Source organism: Hyperolius riggenbachi, chromosome 4 (genome assembly GCF_040937935.1).
Source record: "Hyperolius riggenbachi isolate aHypRig1 chromosome 4, aHypRig1.pri, whole genome shotgun sequence".
Taxonomy (NCBI): Eukaryota; Metazoa; Chordata; class Amphibia; order Anura; family Hyperoliidae; genus Hyperolius; species Hyperolius riggenbachi.
The window spans coordinates 375,506,783-375,526,256 of NC_090649.1; the positions used below are offsets into that span (position 1 = coordinate 375,506,783).

Consider the following 19,474-nt stretch of genomic DNA (forward strand, 5'->3'; position numbering starts at 1 on the left):
TGATCAAAAATGTAAATCTCGAGAAAAATAGCGACCATTGAGCCTGCCTTGGGCTTAACCTTTTAGCCCCCTCGATGTATTCCAGATTCTTGTGGTCGGTATAGACCGTGATAGTGTGCTCAGCTCCCTCCAACCAATGACGCCACTCTTCGAAGGCCAATTTGATGGCTAGGAGCTCCCTGTTGCCTATATCGTAGTTTCTCTCTGCCGGAGAGAACCTTCGGGAAAAATAGGCACACGGGTGTAATCTACCCTGGAGACCAGAACGCTGGGACAGCACAGCCCCCACCCCGACCTCCGAGGCGTCTACCTCAACAATAAACGGGAAAGAAGTGTCCACGTGTCTGAGTATGGGTGCTGAGCAGAACAACCCTTTTAACTTAGAAAAAGCCTGTAAGGCCTCGGGAGGCCAATGAGTGGTGTCTGCCCCTTTTTTAGTAAGGCTAGTGAGATTGGCGACTACTGTGGAGTACCCCTTTATAAACCTTCTATAATAGTTCGCAAACCCCAAGAACCATTGTAGCGATTTTAACCCCACCGGCTGCGGCCACTCCAGGACCGCGGAGACCTTGGCAGGGTCTATAGACAGACCTGAGGTGGAGATTATATACCCCAGAAAGGCAACCGACGTGACCTCAAAAATACATTTCTCGAGTTTGGCATATAACAGATTCTGCCTCAGTTTGTCTAATACAATCCTGACATGGGTTCTGTGTTCCGAGAGGTTGTTAGAAAAAATAAGGATGTCGTCTAAATAGACTAAGACGAACTTTCCCAACACCTCCCGAAAAACCTCATTGATGAGTTCCTGGAAGACGGCCCGGGGCATTACATAACCCAAAGGGCATCACCCTGTACGCGTAATGCCCATCCGGAGTATTGAAGGCCGTCTTCCATTCGTCGCCCTTTCTTATGCGCACCAGATTGTATGCCCCCCGTAAGTCCAGTTTTGAAAATATCCTAGCCTCTGTGACCTGTGTGAACAAATCGTCTATAAGTGGCAACGGGTAGCGATTCTTCACTGTGATTTTGTTGAGGCCACGATAATCGATACAAGGCCGTAAACCCCCGTCTTTTTTCTTAACAAAAAAGAAGCCTGCCCCAGCGGGTGACCGGGACGGCCTAATGAAGCCCTTGGCCAAGTTCTCACGGATGTACTCCTGCATGGCGAGTTTCTCGGGGCCAGATAAGTTATATAAATGGCCTCGAGGAGGCATACAACCAGAACGAAGGTCAATGGGACAGTCAAATGGGCGGTGCGGGGGTAATTTATCCGCGGCCTTGGAACAAAACACATCGGCATAATCTGAGTATTGTTCCGGTATACCTTCCACCTGCACCTTAGTTAGACCCAATGTCAGCCTCCCCAAACACTGCCGAAAACAATGAGGTGATCATGCTGTCAACTGCCCTGTGGCCCAGTCTATCCGTGGAGAATGAACCTGCAACCATGGCATGCCTAGGATAATAGTGGAGGTTGACATGTGTAAAACAAAAAATTGTAACCGTTCCCCGTGCAATACCCCTATAGTGAGTTTCACAAGCGGAGTTTGCGACAGGGCACGATTCCGCTGCAAAGGGGAATCGTCCACTGCCGTGACCTGAATGGGGGGTCTCACGGGAGTGAGTGGTAGACCCAACTCCTGAGCAAACTCAAAGTTCATAAAGTTAGCCGCTGAGCCAGAGTCAATAAAAGCTTCAGTGGCAACAGACTTATCATCCCATGTGACCGTACAAGGGAGAAGTAATTTTCTTTCTTTAAGGGGTGAGGTTTGTGTGCCTAGGGTGTCACCCCCCACTACTCCTAGGCAGACCCGTTTCCCGCCCTGTTAGGGCAGTTTCGCACCCTATGCCCTGCCTCTGCACAATATAGGCACAATTGTTCCGTCATCCTCCGCCTTCGCTCCACCTGGGTCAGTTTTGATCGACCAATTTGCATCGGTTCAGGTGGAGGCAAGGCCGGAAAGGGTGAGACAGGCGGAGATGCTGTTACAGAGGATGCAGCAACCGGTGCCGCGTACGAAGTCACCCTGACACGGTGACTGCCCCTGGCCTGCCTCTGATGGCGTAGCCTGCGATCTACTCGAATGGCCGATGATATGGCCTCATCAACTGTTTTGGGCTCGGGTATAGTTAACATTAAGTCGGAGACCTCCTCCGACAACCCAGACAAAAAGTAGTCCATTAGAGCAAAGTTATCAAATCTAGAGGTGACTGACCACCTACGGAACTCTGCCGCATAATCCTCGACCGAACCTCTGCCTTGCCGCAAAAGTTTGAGCTTCCGCTCTGAGGACGCAGCAAGGTCAGGGTCGTCATAGATTATGGCCATGGCCTTAAAGAATTCCTCTACCGAGGTCAGAGCGGTATCGGTAGGAGACAGGTTATATGCCCAGGACTGGGAGTCCCCAGTCAACAAAGTTTTTATAAAGATGACCCGTTGGGTCTCAGTCCCCGAGGATCGGGGTCTCAACTCGAAATACGACAACACTCTACTCCTGAAATTCCGGAAGTCAGACTTGTGGCCGGAAAACTTATCAGGTACAGGCATACGTATGTCATCACTATGAGGGGATCGTACTGAATCCACTGACGTCTGGAGGGTTTTCACAGAGCCTGATAAGGCATCAATTAAGGCTTTGTGCTGGCCCAGTGCTTGATGAATGTTATCCACCGAAGTGGCAAGCACAGTCAGAGGATCAGCGCGTGATTCCATCTGTTTTGTGGTCTGGCGTTCTGTAACGATCGGTGAAGCACAGAGAGGTCCGATTACCAGTGATCTGCAGTATCACAGGGAATACAGACGTATACCAGATTATATGTGATCTGCAGTATCACCGATAATCCAATAAACTAGCTAACCTCTGTTCACCTGAGTGGAGTGTTGTGATTGGTGCAACAGTAATACAGAGGACAAGCCTCAGTGCAGCAAGGAGTACTGCACAGATTCCTTCCGCAGATCTGAGCTCTCCAAGACGGGAGGAATCAGACTGACAGTGGGAAGGGAAGTCCGAAAGTGACACTCAGGCGGAAGTGTCACTAACAGAACGGGGAACCGCCTCCAATCGTGAGGTCGGTTCTCGAGGTCGGACAAGCCGGGTCGTATACAGACGGACAGATAAAGTACAATATCAGTTGGCAAAGGCGGAGTCAAAGTACAGGCAGGGTTCGGCAACGGGGTGTCAGATATGTCGGGGTACAAAATCAGGAGGCAGAGGTGGAGTCAGAGTACAGGCAGGGTTCGGCAACGGGGTATCAGAAATAACGAGGTGCAAAGTCAGAGTTCAGGAGGATAGTCAAGGCAGGCAAAAGTCACAACAGATAATCACAATCAAACTAGTACTTTAGCTATCAAAATCTAGCTAAGTGTAGGATTACAGCTCCAGCTGGTCCCGACACACTTGCGGATCTGACTACGGATCTGGGTGCTCCCACATATGTGATCGCAACGCCAGACAAGCCACAAGTGAACAGCCAGCAGTATATATACACCTAGGTGTCCCCCAGCACCTCCCTGATTGCTGGACCAATGGGGAATGGAGCTAGAGTCAGCTGACCTGCCTGATCAGCTGACTCCCTCCTGGACGTCATAAAACTTGTCTGAGTGCGCGCGCGTCACTCTAAACCTTGAGGGACTACGAGTCCCAGCCACAGCAGCCCCGCTCTGCGGTGTCTCCGCAGCGGGGACATGCGCGCTAACCGCCGCGTCCAACGCGGCGGTTTCACCGCGCTCCGTCATGTGCTGCACGGAGACAGCCGCCTCATGATGCGAGGAGGCGGCTGCCTCTCCGTGCGAGTGGCCGCTGTGTGCGGAAGGAGCCGCCTGCCGCTGGCTCATGGCGGCGGCTCCTCCGCGCTTTCTCACACTTCCATTCATTTGCCAATAACTTTATCTCTACTTATCAGAATGAAATGTGTTAAATGTGGGTTTTTTTATCACTAATTAGGCTTACTTTGGGTGGTACATTATGCCAAGAATTATTTTATTCTAAATGTTTTTTAATGGAAAAATAAGAAAAAAATTTGAAAAAAATCCTTATTTTTCAGTTTTCGGCCATTATAATTTTTAAATAATGCATGCTACCGTAATTAAAATCAACGTAATTTATGTGCCCATTTGTACCGGTTATTACACCATTTAAATGATGTCCGTATCACAATGTCTGGCGCCAATATTTTACTAGGAAATAAAGATGCATTTTTTTTCAGTTTTGCATCCATCATCAATAAAAAGCCCATAATTTATAAAGTAACAGTATTATACCGTCTTGACATACATATTATAAAAGTTCAGTCCCTAAGAAAACTATTTATGCATTTTTTATAATTGTAAATTTATTTCATTGTATTTTTTCACAAAAAAAATAAATGTTGGTAACTATTGGGGAGTGTGGGAGGTAAGGGGTTAATTTAAAATGTAAAAACAGGTCTTTGCATTTAAAAAAAAATACTTTTAGATGTAGTTTTACTATTTGGCCACAAGATGGCCTCAGTTTTTTTTTTTTTTATACGTCCTGTAAGCAAAATGTGTATGCTTACAGGAAGTGTACTGAGGATGGGAAACTTTTATTTATTAGAATGATCGTGCAGCTTCTCATAAAAGACGCCGATAATTGCTACGGGGACTTAGATCAATGATTAGGAATTGCTTTCCCATTTATTGATCTCCTGGCGGGTAGATGGCAACATGAACGAGCGCACACATAAGCGGGAGCGCTTTCAGCAGTGGTAGCAGCGGGAGTACGTATATTTACTCCCCTGGGCGGTTAGATGAAGTCTGCAGGGGAGTAGATATACTGTACTGAAGCTGTGAAGTGGTTAAGGTTGATGGTATAATTTTTTCATCAGATGCGATCTCTGGAACACACTTTTTATGATTGAATTGCACAGAAAACTGTGCAGTGTATGGCAAAAATGTATGTGAAACAATTCTTTGGTCGACTGGAACAGAAAATTTAATCAATCCAAAAGTTGGATTTTATGATCATATCAGAAGAGAGAAAATGCCCTAATTGACCAGTTTATGGGAACAATTTATAATTATCTTCCGATTACTTACTATCATAAAAAGTTCATCGAAAGATCACATCTGATCAAAATTGTACCATTAATGGGCAGCTTTATAAAGCTGATCAACAAGGTGAAATATTTTCCAACTTGCATGCAATTGTAATGCACATTGTATTTATTAGAATTGAGCAGTAAGGGCATTTTTAACTCAAAATCGCAATCAAGGTGGAGCTGCAATCACGTTTTTCCCAATGCCCTAACTGCAGATTTGGATTGGCCCAAAAACAAGCTGCAGGCATTTTGCATGTCAGTCAGAAAAATTGTAACCTCATTGATCACATCTAGTGGCATAAAGTCTGGGTTAAAGGGACCTTAAGCATTCATTAAAAATGAAATAGGGACTTACCTGGGGCTTCCTCCAGCGCACTGTAGGCCGAGAGGTCCTCCGGCGCCCTCCTGGCTCCTCTCCCGGTCCCGGCTGGTGGCTCCGTTATGGGACGACTTCTGTCTGAAGTCGTCAGGGCTGCTCCCCGCTTCCTCAATTTGCGTAATCATGCTGGCCGACTACGCATCATCACGCCAGCCGGCGTGGGAGTGCTGCGCATGCACGATTCAATATTACAGAACTGCACATGCGCAGGACTCTCATGCTGGCCGGCGTGATGACGCATAGTCGGCTGGCGTGATGCCGTGAATTGAGGAAGCGGGGAGCAGCCCTGACTACTTCGGGCAGAAGTCGTCCCATAACGGAGCCGCCAGCCGGGACCGGAAGAAGAGACAGGACGATGCCGGGGGACCTTGCAGCCTACGGTGGGCTGGAGGAAGCCCCAGATAAGTCACTATTTCATTTTCAGCGAGTGCTCAGGGTCCCGTTAAAGGATACCCGAGACAGCACATGGGCAGTAGTGCACCACTTGGCCGACTCGCTAATGGGCCTTGTACAGATGAACAGAGGAAGATGGCAAGGAACGTGAGGTGCGGTAAACAGAATAAGGACTGTCCACACATGCCTGTAACCACTATTCCATCAGGACATTACAGCTCAGGTATCCTTTTTAAAGGACTACTGAAGAAAAAGGGATAAGGAGACTGCCATATTTATTTCATTTTAAGCAATACCAGTTGCCTGGCTGCCCTGCTGATCCTCTGCCTCTAATACTTTTAGCCACATACCCTGAACAAGCATGCAGCATACCAGGTGTTTCTGACATTATTAACATATGTGACAAGATGAGCTGTATGCTTGTTTCTGGTGTTATTCAGTCACTACTTCAGCCAAACAGATCAGCAGAGCTGCCAGGCAACTGGTATTGTTTAAAAGGAAATAAATATGGCATATTCCTCTCACTACAGGTGTTCTTTAAGGCCTGAATACTACAGGTGTCTTTTAAGGCCTATTTACTGTTACATGTACAGGAGAGCTGGGATTTCGTTATATCAAATAAATCTGCCAGCTGCTCAAATCTGATGTTTTTCCATTTGTTAATTAAGCAACAACAACAAAAACAGTCTCAAGGGGGGTGGGTTACGAGCACATTCTTTTTCCTATGCAGCACCATGGAAAACTTTTTAAGCTGCGATGACTGAGGAAATATACTAAACCAGCCATGGTACTTAGCAAGAGGTGCTTATTCATAATGCACATGCTCACAAGTGAGGTAAGTCCCACGCTGTTTGTATAAATTAGGCATGCAGTAACCCGCTGGTAATATGTGTGCAGGGTACTGTAGCTTACCGGAATATTGTTCAATCAACTCAATCAGCTGCAGTGTGTTCTTTCTTTACTTCATATAAACAAAACAAATCAAATGAGCTAAATGTTCAAGTTTAAGAATGTACAAATATCTACAAGAACCATTTAACTACTAAACGATGGGTGTGAACCCGGCGGCAGCCCCAGGAACCCAGCGGCAGCCCCAGCCTAACACCAATTGGCGTCAAGTCCTGGGGCGGGGTTTTGCAGGAGATCGCACATGCTAATGCATGTGAATCTCCACTTGAATGACAGAGCCAGCGGCAATTGCGGCTAGCAGACTGTTAGACGGCGAAACCGCTGTCTATTTACACTGTACAGCACTGCGATCTAAGGCAGCGCTGTACTGGGGACAGCCGTGTGACACGACTGTCCCTCTGGGGGAGATAGGAGCAATCGGCTCTCATAGGCTAATGCCTATGACAGCCGATTGCTGTCATAGGCTGGCGGCGGGAGGGAGGGAGAGAGGGTTATAAAAATAATAACATAGGTTTATTTATTTGAAAAATAACCCACAATAAATATAAAAAAAAAAAAAAACATCCTGGGAGCGATCATAGCCCACTAACAGAAAGCTCTGTTGGTGGGCAGAAAAGGGGGAGGAGGATCACGTGTGTGCTAAGTTGTACGGCCCTGCAGCGAGCCCTTAAAGCTGCAGGGGCCTAATTTGTAAAAAAAATTGCCTGGTCACTAGGGGGGTGTAAGCCTACGGTCCTCAAGTGGTTAAACAAAAATCCCTTTTTGAGGCATTACTTGGTGCCTTGGTACATGTAAATCACAATAATCCCACTATGTTTGGACTACCATTTAAAATGGGTGCTGTGGAGATGTGGGCATGTAGATAGTAGAATATTGGTAAATTGCATATGCTATACATATCACTGGCACCCCTATCTAGCAGGCTCCGAAGTGAAGCCCCCACCCCCTTTAAGAAAATGGCCTCATCCTTTCCTGTATCTCTAATGCTGGAGTTACGGAAGGGCTATACATGTGCAATTTGCCATTCAGTTATAATTTATCTTCATTAGAGGATAAAGGAGATTTTAAGAGGCTCTCTTTGACTGGAGATTGGATTGGAGTGAAGTGGATGAATCAGGAACAAGGGTTAAAATTTAATGTATATTTTTAAAAGAGTAATTGTTAATGAGAATGTTACCAATGCATGGTGAATGATATTAATAAATTGTTTTGACTTTCAGCAAAAGCCCTACTGCTGAGGAAATCCAATCTTGGTCTCACAATTTTGACAAAATGATGAAAAGTCCTGCTGGAAGAAATCTCTTCCGAGAATTTTTACGTACAGAATACAGTGAAGAAAATCTCCTCTTCTGGTTGGCGTGTGAAGACTTGAAGAATGAACAAAACAAGAAGCTGATTGGAGAAAAGGCTAGGACTATATATGAAGATTATATATCTATACTGTCACCAAAAGAGGTACTGTTTATTTGACATAATGCAAAAGTAATTTAATGGGATACTTAAAGTGTACCAGAGCCGAGTGCATAGCAAAAATTGATACTTACCCGGGGCTTCCTTTAGCACGTCTGAGCCCCTTGCCCTCCTCTTGTCGTCCTGCTGTTCAGCCGCGATGAGCCCTGGTAACAAGTTCAGTTGGGTCCAGTATGGGTCTACTGTGCATGCATGGACCTCGCGCGCATGCACAGAAGACCCTCACTGATGCGACTGAGTCTGTTACCAGGGCTGATCACGGCTGAACAGCAGACCGTGGGAGAATAGCGAGGGGCTCAGACGTGCTTATGTGGCTGGAGGAAGCCCCGGGTAACTATTGATTTTTTCTATGTAGTCAGCTCTGGTTTAATTTAAAGCAGTTGGGGGGGGGGGGGGGAATGTAGCTACTTATTAAAGTAAAAGTTAGAGGAAAGCCTCAGGATGCTCTGGAGGCTTCACCAATCCTTCACAACCCATCCGCTGCTTGTCGGGAACCTCTTTATCTTTGCGACCTTGCTTCCCTTCATGTATGAGCATGGTCACACTGCCCAGGCACCAGTGGCTTCACACCTACACAGTAGCATGGAGCTGCTCCTGTATGGATAGAAAAGCAGTGTACAAGTGGTTCCATGTAACTGCACATGCATTGTCAGAGCTTCGCACCTGCACTGTGCGGCCACATGGTGGGGAGCGCGGCTGTCAGCAATATTTAACATTACTGCTGAATATTGTTTAGAGGGTCCCAGCAGAAGAACAGAGAATCTTTGAAGGATTGGCAAAGCCTCTAAACTATTTAGGAGGCTTCTCCCTACAGAGGTAAGTATCTAACTTTTTTTTATTTTTTACCGACTACAGGTACCCTTTAACCACTGAGGACCCTGGGCTTAAACTCCCCTAGTGACCAGGCCATTTTTTACAAAATAGGCCACTGCAGCTTTAAGGCCTTGCTGCAGGGCCGCACAACTCAGCACACAAGTGATTTCCCCCCACCCCCCTTTTCTGCCCACCAACAGAGCTTTCTGTTTTTGGGCTGTGATTGCTCCCAGGATATTTGTTTATTTTTTTGTAAATATTTGTTTTTTTAAATATGGCTATTTTTTTTTTAAATCCCCTCCCTCCCTCCCTCCCCCTGCTAGCCAATCAGTGCGATCGGCTATTATAGGCTTTAGCCTATCACAGCGGATCGCTTCCTAGCCTCCAGATGGGACAGCCGTGTCACGTGGCTGTCCCCAGTACAGCACTGCCATAGATCGCGGCACTGTACGGTGTAAATAAACAGCGGTTTTGCCATCTAACAGTCCCTAGCGGCGATCGCCGCTGGGAGACTGATGGTGGAGCGGACTCTGTCATTCAAGCGGGGATGCATGTGCATCAGCACGCGCAATCCCCAGCAAAACACGCCCCCAGGACTGCACGCTGATCGGTGTTAGGCGGTCCTGGGGCAGTCGCTACGCTCACGCCTGTTGGCGTGAGGCGGATGTTAAGAAATTAAGGTTTGTCATGAACCAACAAGACATCAGAAAACATTGTGGTTATAATGCATAATTTACAGTCATGCCTGAATTTGTAGCTTCATTCCTTCGACTCTCCTATATTCTTCAAGCTCTGAGATATTCTCAATCAATGGTATCCATCTTACAGACATTATATGTAGTCATAAACTGGGTTCTATGTTTTTTATGCGGTTTTTGCATAACCATACATACCCTTTCAAACTTTTGTTTGCTGCGAGAAATGTTGATAGAATATCCCAACCTAGCCAAATGGTATTTCAAGTACTTGGAAATTGTAACTTTGTTCTCCTGTTCACATGGGTGTCCCACAGCCACAGTATCTCATCTAAATGCTTTTCTGTACGCATGCAGCGGCTTCAGGTGGACTTGTCGTTTTTTAGCCCTGCCCCCTCCTCCTCAAGAGGAAGCCATGAAAAACGATCCTGGAAGTTACATGTTGCTTCCAGAATCACCTGGGTTTTTTTTTTGGGGGGGGGGGGGTTGGTTTTTAAAAACGGGTATATTTTTGGCCTATTTTTTATAATATGTTTAATTGACCGCACCAAACTTTGTTTTGCAATACAATACAGATAATGTATGATTATTATGTGCAGTATTGAAAATAGGTTTGTATCAGTTAACAAGGATAGAAAGTTGAGTGGAGAAAGAAAGAAACCCTTTTGCACAACTTTCCTGCAGTATCTGGCCTATATTTAAGTTTACACTATGCACGATGTGTAACGCCCACGTTGTAACAAGGGAATGTACAAAATAGAGAAAAGGCATCCCTCTATCCCCTTTAGCTATGCCAGAGTCTCAGGATCCTTTTCATAAACCTAAGGATGGTGCCAAGCTTATTTATGTATTAGCTTTATTACAATGTGCACGTTACTTTTCATAGCATGAAGATATATATGACACTGCACTTCTTAACGCACACACGCAAATATGTTCTCATAGTATCTTGTTTGGACTATAGTAAAAATATGCTACCTTGTGGTCTACTGACTAACAAGCTGGCACCCCTTCAATCTGTACTGAACTCAGCTGCCCGACTCATTCATCTTTCTTCTAAAAGTGCGTACACACGCACTACGGCCGCCAACGACGGGTCCGTCAGACCCTCCCGCTAGGCGGACTTTCAGACGACAGTAGCGCATGTGTACGCGCTGTCGGCAGACTGATAAGGCTTTTTCTGATCGATTCGCTGAGCGGATCGCTCAGAAACAGCCTTATCAGTCCACCGACAGTGCGTACACACACGCTACTATCGCCTGAAAGTCCGCCCAGTGGGAGGGTCTGACGGACCCGTCGTTGGCGGCCGTAGTGCGTGTGTATGCACCTTTACTCTTCCTCTGCTGCTCCTCTCTGTCAAGCTCTTCAATGGCTACCAATTAACCAGAGCATCCATTTCAAACTCTTAATTCTAACATACAAAACTCTCCACAATCTCTTTCCTCTGTACATCTTCTCAATATTTTCCAGGTGCCAACTCAATCGTAATCTCAGATCTGCACATGACCTTCTTTAGTCCTCCTCTAGAATTATCTCCTCGCATTCACGTATACAAGATTTCTCACGTGCCTTACCCTTCCTCTGGAATCCCCTTCCAAAACACATCTACCACTCTTCAAGCTTTGAAATATTTGAGTGCTCCCTCAAAACTCTTTCAGACAAGCATACACTCTAATTATGGACAATTCCCCCTCCAACGTCTAGCCGATTTATACTCCTTACTAGATAACCTAAAAACACACTCCATTTATTGCATATGCATATTGTATACTACCCTACCTCTCCCCCCCCCCCCCCCCATTACTGTAGATTGTAACTTCACAAGGGCAGGGCTCTCTAACCCTTTTGTGTTTTGGAATGTTATTTATTTTGTATCTTGGAATTTGTTACACACTTAAAAAGGATTCAGCACTTCTTCAGTAAAAAATAGCTCTTTTTATTATAATACAACACAGGCACAAAGAGAGTGGTGAGAGGAAGTAGGTAAGGACAAAAAAAAAAAAAAAAAAAAACTTTCAATCAATATTGTGGTTTTTTGCATTGGTTAGAATGTGCTAGGCACGTTGTGGTGTAGTCTTTAAATTTTGAGGACTCCACCCCAACTTCACTCACTCCATCTCCACTCCTCCACCCCTCCCTCCCCTCCTCCTCCCCCTCCTCCCCCCCCTCCCCCTCCTCCCCTCCCCCCCCCCCCCCTCTTCACTCACTCCCCAACTTCACTTACTCTCCCTTTCCTCCTCCCCAGCTACACTCACTCTCCCATTTCATCTTTTACCACCACAGTTTACTTTAAATAATTTTTCCCCACACAAAAGTCATCATGTTGGACTATGCTGTACAGTGTACATCCTGCAACATGTATGCATGCCTTGATCAGCGGATTGAGGGTGTTTACTGTTGCCCTGGGTGTGTGCGTGTTGCTCAGTTAGAGGCGGAAGTCGCAGAGCTAAATAAGCATCTCGCAACACTGAGAAGCATACACAACATGGAGAAGAGCTTGGATCTCACGATCCAGACACTGGATGGAACCGTTGAAGATGAGGAGGGTGGAGTACAGCCGGACCAAGAAGCAGAGGCAGCCGCTAGTTGGGTCACAGTTAGAAGGGGTAGGGGAAAAAGTGGCAGGGAGGCTAGTCCCGAGTTGTCCCTCACTAATAAGTATGCTTGTTTGCGTAATATTGGGGAGGATGATTCAGGAGTAGCAATGCTGCAGCAGGATGTGCTCCTTAGCAACCAAGGGGCAGACTGCTGTAACGAGAAAGGGAATAGGAGTGCAGCTAAGGCTAGACAGGTACTGGTGGTAGGGGATTCAATTATTAGGCGCACAGATAGGGTAATCTGTCGAAGAAACCGCGAATGCCATACAGTCTGTTGCCTCCCGGGTGCTCGGGTTCGGCATGTAGCGGAAAGAATTGACAGATTACTGGGTGGGGCTGGGGAAGACCCGGCTGTCATGGTACACATTGGCACCAATGACAAAGTTAGTGGGAGATGGAAGGTCCTCAAAAATGATTTTCAGGTACTTGGAGATAAACTTAAAGAGAATCTGTATTGTTAAAATCGCACAAAAGTAAACATACCAGTGCGTTAGGGGACATCTCCTATTACCCTCTGTCACAATTTCGCCGCTCCTCGCCGCATGAAAAGTGGTTAAAAACAGTTTTAAAAAGTTCGTTTATAAACAAACAAAATGGCCACCAAAACAGGAAGTAGGTTGATGTACAGTATGTCCACACATAGAAAATACATTCATACACAAGCAGGCTGTATACAGCCTTCCTTTTGAATCTCAAGAGATCATTTGTGTGTTTCTTTCCCCCTGTTCTCATGCACTGAAGTTTCAGGCTGCTCGTTTTTTCCTGCAAACAGCTTTGCCCTTGTCTGTAATTCTTCAGTATGTGAAAGCCCAGCCAGCTCAGAGGACGATTTATCCAGCTTGTAAAAGATAAGAGAGAAGCAGCTCTAATCCTAAATAACACACAGGCAGAGTGCAGAGAGGGGCCTGGAGGGGGGAGATGCATCACAGAACCACAACACTGAAGAACTTGGCAGCCTTCCAGACACAGGCTGACAAGAGAGAGATAAGTTGATTTATTACAGAGACTGTGATAGTAGAAAGTGCTGCAGTAAGCCAGAACACATTAGAATAGCTTTTGGAACTTGTAGGATGATAAAAAACAGGATGCAATTTTTGTTACGGAGTCTCTTTAAAGCAAGGACCTCCAAGGTGGTGTTTTCTGAAATACTGCCAGTGCCACGTGCTACATCTGAGAGACAGAGGGAGCTTAGGGAGTTAAATAAGTGGCTGAGAAATTGGTGCAGGAAGGAAGGGTTTGGGTTCCTGGAGAACTGGGCAGACTTTGCAGTCGGCTACAGGTTCTACAGCAGGGATGGGCTGCACCTTAATGGGGAGGGTGCAGCTGCATTGGGGGAGAAGATGGCTAAACGGTTGGAGGAGATTTTAAACTAGGATCTGGGGGGAGGCGGGAGGATAAAGTCTCAATACATAGACAAGATGAGGTAAAAAGACAGTGGGAACCTATCATTATGGAGGGTGGAGAGGGGGGTGGGGACAGTGTAAAGATTAAGGAGGTTGGTAAAAATTCAAGTAGCCAATTTCATGTAAACAAAATTGGTAAATGTGGTGGTAAAAATATAAAGTGCATGGTAACCAATGCTCGGAGCCTTGCAAATAAAATAGACGAACTAGAGTTCATTCTGAATGACAAAGGCTATGACATTGTGGGAATAACCGAGACATGGATGGATGAAAGCCATGACTGGATAGCTAATTTAAAAGGATACAATGTGTTTAGGAGGGATAGAACAGGGAAAAAAGGTGGAGGGGTTTGTCTCTTTGTTAAGAATTCTCTTACAGCTGTCCTCAACGATGAGATGGAGGAAGATTGCGAAGATGTGGAGTCCGTTTGGGTAAATATTCATGGTGGAAATAAAAGTTGCCAATTGCTTATTGGGGTATGCTACAGGCCACCTCTTATTAATGAAGCTGCAGAACTGCGATTACTACAGCAGATTGAAAAAGCTGCAGGTAAAAATGAGGTCATAATTATGGGCGACTTCAACTTTCCAGACATTGACTGGAGTATTAAGGCTACCCATTCTGGTAAAAGCAGCAGATTTCTGGCAGCACTACAGGACAATTACTTGACTCAAATGGTAACTGAACCAACTAGGGGGAATGCGTTACTGGATCTGATCATTTCTAATAGACCAGATAATGTATCAAATGTGCAGGTTCAAGAACATTTGGGAAATAGTGATCACAACATGATAACGTTTGAGCTGGTGACTGATAGGCCACGGGGCAGCGGGACCACTAAAACTATGAACTTTAGAAAAGCAAAGTTCACTCAAATTAGGCAGGCACTAAGTTTGGTGAACTGGGATAATGTACTACAAGGGGAAGACACTGAAGGGAAATGGCAAGCTTTTAAACTTATACTCAATCAATACTGTAGTATGTATATCCCATATGGAAACAAAATGTCTAGGAATAAAAAAAGGCCTCTATGGATGAATAGAAAGGTTAAAGATAAAATGAAGAGGAAAAAGAATGCCTATAAGGTCTTAAAACAGGAGGGGACAGAGGCTGCACTAAGCAATTATAAGGAGTGCAATAAAAATTGTAAAAAAGAAATTAGGCAGGCAAAGATTGAAGCTGAAAAACAAATCGCTAAGGATATTAAATCTAACCCAAAAAAGTTTTACAAGTACATTAACTCTAAAAAAAGAAAGGTTGACTGTATAGGACTCCTAAAGGATGAGGATGGGAACTCAATGGTGGATGACCAAGGTAAGGCAGAGTTATTAAATGCTTTCTTTGCTTCTGTCTTCACAAAAGAAACAGCACTGTTGCAAACTACAGAGGCGGAAGAGTCTCAATCTTCTAACTGTAATATTAAATACTTAACGCAGGAAGAAGTGAAGGCAAGACTAAATAAATTAAAAATAGACAAGGCACCTGGCCCGGATGGCATGCATCCTCGGGTCCTAAGGGAATTAAGTTCAGTTATAGATAAACCCCTTTATCTTATCTTTTGTGACTCTCTTGCAACTGGCAGAGTCCCAGTGGATTGGCGTACAGCCCACGTTTTCCCATTATTTAAGAAGGGCAAAAAATCTGATCCAGGAAATTATAGACCTGTAAGTTTAACATCAGTTGTATGCAAACTATTTGAGGGGTTACTAAGAGATACTATACATGACTTCATAGTAGAAAATAATCTTATTTCTCAGCATCAACATGGGTTTACTAAAGACAGGTCCTGTTTGACTAACATGTTCAGCTTTTATGAGGTAGTGAATGCTAATATGGATATTGGGAATGCTGTAGATGTGATATACTTGGACTTTGCAAAGGCCTTCGACACTGTTCCCCACAAAAGTCTGGTGCAAAAGTTGAGGATGCAAGGACTGGGGAAGAGTCTGTGTTCATGGATAGGGAACTGGCTAATGGACAGAAAGCAAAGAGTTGTGGTCAATGGATCATACTCAAAATGGGAGACTGTTAGCAGTGGGGTCCCACAGGGGTCTGTTCTGGGTCCAGTGCTCTTCAATTTATTTATTAATGACCTAGTAGATGCAGTAGTGAGCAATGTTGCTATTTTTGCAGATGATACAAAATTGTGCAGAATCATTAACTCTCAGGAAGATAGTGTCATATTGCAACAGGATCTGGATAGGATGGCTATATGGGCACATACATGGCAGATGAAATTCAATGTTGGCAAATGTAAGGTCATGCATTTTGGACGTACTAATGGTCTAGCACCATACAAAATAAATGGGATACAGTTGGGGACATCAAACTTGGAGAAGGACTTAGGAGTACTCATTGACAACAAGTTAAATAATCGTACTCAATGCCAAGCAGCTGCAGCTAAAGCTAACAAAATTTTGGGATGCATTAAAAGGGAAATAAAAACTCGAGATGCTACCATAATATTGCCCCTGTTTAACTCTCTAGTAAAGCCACATCTGGAATATGGAATTCAGTTCTGGGCACCACATTACAAAAAAGATATTGCAGTTTTAGAGCAGGTGCAGAGACGAGCAACAAAATTGATGCGTGGGATGGAAGGTCTCACTTATCGAGAAAGGTTAGATAAACTGGGTTTATTTAGTCTAGAGAAAAGACGCCTTAGAGGGGATCTAATTAACATGTATAAATACATCAGAGGGCAATATAATACCTTGGCGGATGAGCTTTTTGTCCCTAGGCCTTCTCAAAGGACTAGAGGACATGATCTGCGCATGGAGGAAAAACGTTTTAGCCATTTATTTAGGAAAGGGTTCTTTACAGTAAGAGTGATTAAGATGTGGAATGCATTGCCACAGGAAGTCGTTATGGCAAACTCTATACCTGCATTTAAAGGGGGCTTAGATGCTTTCCTTGAGTTGAAAGACATCCATGGCTACAATTACTAGGTAATGCCTAATGATGTTGATCCAGGGATTTTATCTGATTGCCATCTGGAGTCGGGAAGGAATTTTTCCCTTTAGGGGCTAATTGGACCATGCCTTGTAAGGGTTTTTTCGCCTTCCTCTGGATCAACAGGGATATGTGAGGGAGCAGGCTGGTGTTGTACTTTATACTGGTTGAACTCGATGGACGTATGTCTTTTTTCAACCAAAATAACTATGTAACTATGTAACTATGTAACAGATTAAACATCATCAGACAAAAAAAAAAAGGCTGGAGAGTGGCTACGACTCGGCTCGGCTACGAGTCCATTTCAGGACTCTGCCCTTGTTCACTCCTTACAAGGGCAGACTGTGGCACGAACAAGGGCAGAGTCCCGAAATGCAGTGCCATAGCCACTCTCCAGTCTTTTTGATGATGTTTTAACTTTATTATAATAAAGAGAGCTATTGTTACTGAAGCAGTGTAATATCCTTTTTGGAGTGCGAACGTTTCACCTGTTGGTACACAGGTGTGATCCTTGACATGCTATTGGACACCCCGTCATTTGAGTGCTGCTTCCATGATCCAGTGTGTTAACGTTGCAATTTGTTATACATTTTATTTATCATGTTATATTTGTCACTGCAATTACTATGTCTACCAATTCTGTATTTTGTATCAGTGTCTGTATTTGGTGTATACCATTGTATGTATTATTATGTACCCCATGTTTGTTTCTTACTGTGTACAGCACCACGGAATATGTTAGGGCTTAATCATCATAATTAACGCACATGCGAGCAAATGAAGGAAATTATGATCATATCGCTAATTTTCAATATAATTAATGTTGTACTGTAGATTTTGGTGATATCTTTAAATAGTTTTAAAGGGAAGGTCCAAGCAAAAAAAAAATGAGTTTCACTTACCTGGGGCTTCTACCAGCCCCAGGTAGCCATCCTGTGCCCTCGTAGTCACTCACTGCTGCTCCAGTCCCCCGCTGGCAGCTTTCTGACCTCGGAGGTCAGGGCCACATTGCATACATTTTTACGCATTCCAGCTAGTGCAGGAAAAAAAATGTACGCATTGCACCACTAACGCGTAAAAATGTATGTGTTAATGTTCCTGCACTAGCTAGAATGCGTAAAAATGTACGCAATTCGGCCCTGACCTCTGAGGTCAGAAAGCTGCCAGCGGGGGACTGGAGCAGCGTTGAGTGACTACGAGGGCACAGGATGGCTGCATGGGGCTGGTAGAAGCCACAGGTAAGTGAAACTCATTTTTTTTTTTTTGCTTGGACCTTCCCTTTAAAAATGTAGTAACATGATTTATAAATGTCATTGCTAAAGTTAAATACCAAAATATCTTATTTTTATTATTATTATTATTAAACTTTATTTATAAAGCACTAACATATTATGCAACACTGGTATGGCTTATCCTGCTCCTGCACAAATTCACATCAACGTTAAATACTATTCCCCCTCCAGGCCGCCATGGATGGTGGGGAATGAAATAATTCGGCTTCCAGCAATTGCTGGAGGCCGAATTATAGTGTTTTATAAGTAACTTCAGCGCCATCTTCTGACAGCGCTGAAGTTACTCACTGCTGCGCCCAAGTCTCCTGCGCTGGTATGAAAGTGTTTGGTAATTGGAGTGATGCTTAGTAAGGGATTAAGGCCCATATGCAATTAATTTTATCACCTGCTTTTTCTCCTAGGTGATCTTTTCAAAATTGTCAATAAAATACATTTAAAACTACCAGCAACCATGAAAATATTGGAAATAATTTTGATAATTAATTTTCACCAACCTTTTGGTACTTTTTCAGTTGAAAAGTGCTGAAACTGTATTTTAAATAGAAAATGAAAAATTATCTCCTAGGAGAAAACTCAGGTGAAAAATTGAATTGCATATGGCCCTAAGTGTGTAAATATTACTCCGCACCACCAAAAATGCTGTAAAAGTAAGGAAATGTTGCACATAAAACAAAAAAAAGCACATTGATTGTCAAGAAAATGGTTATGCATCAGTATATTTTTTTGTAAAAAAAAGTAATAAAGCTTATTCAGAAATAAAAAAGGGGTGGACTAACAAGTTCTCAAATTGTATAAAGCCGTCCTGGTAATGATATGATAATCAGATTGACTCTGTGCCCTTATTTAGTTATGTATGTAATTCTATAGCAGAGATAAAATGTACTGAAACTCTCTGTGTCCACAGGTCAGTCTTGATTCCAGAGTTCGGGAAGTGATCAACAGAAATTTGCTGGATCCAAACCCTCACATGTATGAAGATGCTCAACTTCAGATTTACACACTAATGCACAGAGACTCATTTCCAAGGTTTTTAAACTCACAAGTATTTAAGACTTTTCTTGAGAGTACGGAAAGCCCTTCTACTGACTCTTAGCTGAACCATTTAAATAAACTTTTTCTTTTTGCCTCAGCAGAACAAATAACGTAGTTTAATAACATCAGACATTGAGTTCCTGGAGAACTCTGGTCGTGCACTACTCAGGCTACTGTGAAGAATAAATTTAAAAAAAAACTGCTTTCTGTCTCCATTTCCCAAGGTCTTTCATGCTTGAGTTTGAGAAGTATACAACACTGGAATTGCCACGTTTGTTTTATACACAGTTCACTTGGGTGTGGAAAAACAGTGATCTATTTGATGGACTACAACAAATTATGTTTTCTCATCCTGCATGTGCAAAAAAAATAGAAATTCTCCTTTACTCACCAATCACATATTGCAATATACATCTAGTATGTACTTAGCACTGCTTTATGTGGAACACAGTGTTATTTTCAAGGTAATGAAAGAAAA

General features: G+C 44.0%; 1 protein-coding gene across 3 annotated transcripts in view; it reads left to right on the forward strand.

Moving 5' to 3' along the window:
• Positions 1-19,183, forward strand: part of RGS17 (regulator of G protein signaling 17) — a 141,590-nt gene extending 122,407 nt beyond the window's left edge. For all 3 annotated transcript variants that reach the window (XM_068279558.1, XM_068279559.1, XM_068279560.1), the window contains 2 exons: positions 7,963-8,197; positions 18,869-19,183. In XM_068279558.1, the coding sequence (XP_068135659.1) occupies positions 7,963-8,197; positions 18,869-19,057 (424 nt within the window). In that variant the 3' untranslated portion in view covers positions 19,058-19,183. The remainder of the gene's footprint in view (positions 1-7,962; positions 8,198-18,868) is intronic.
• The last annotated feature ends 291 nt before the right edge of the window (positions 19,184-19,474 follow it).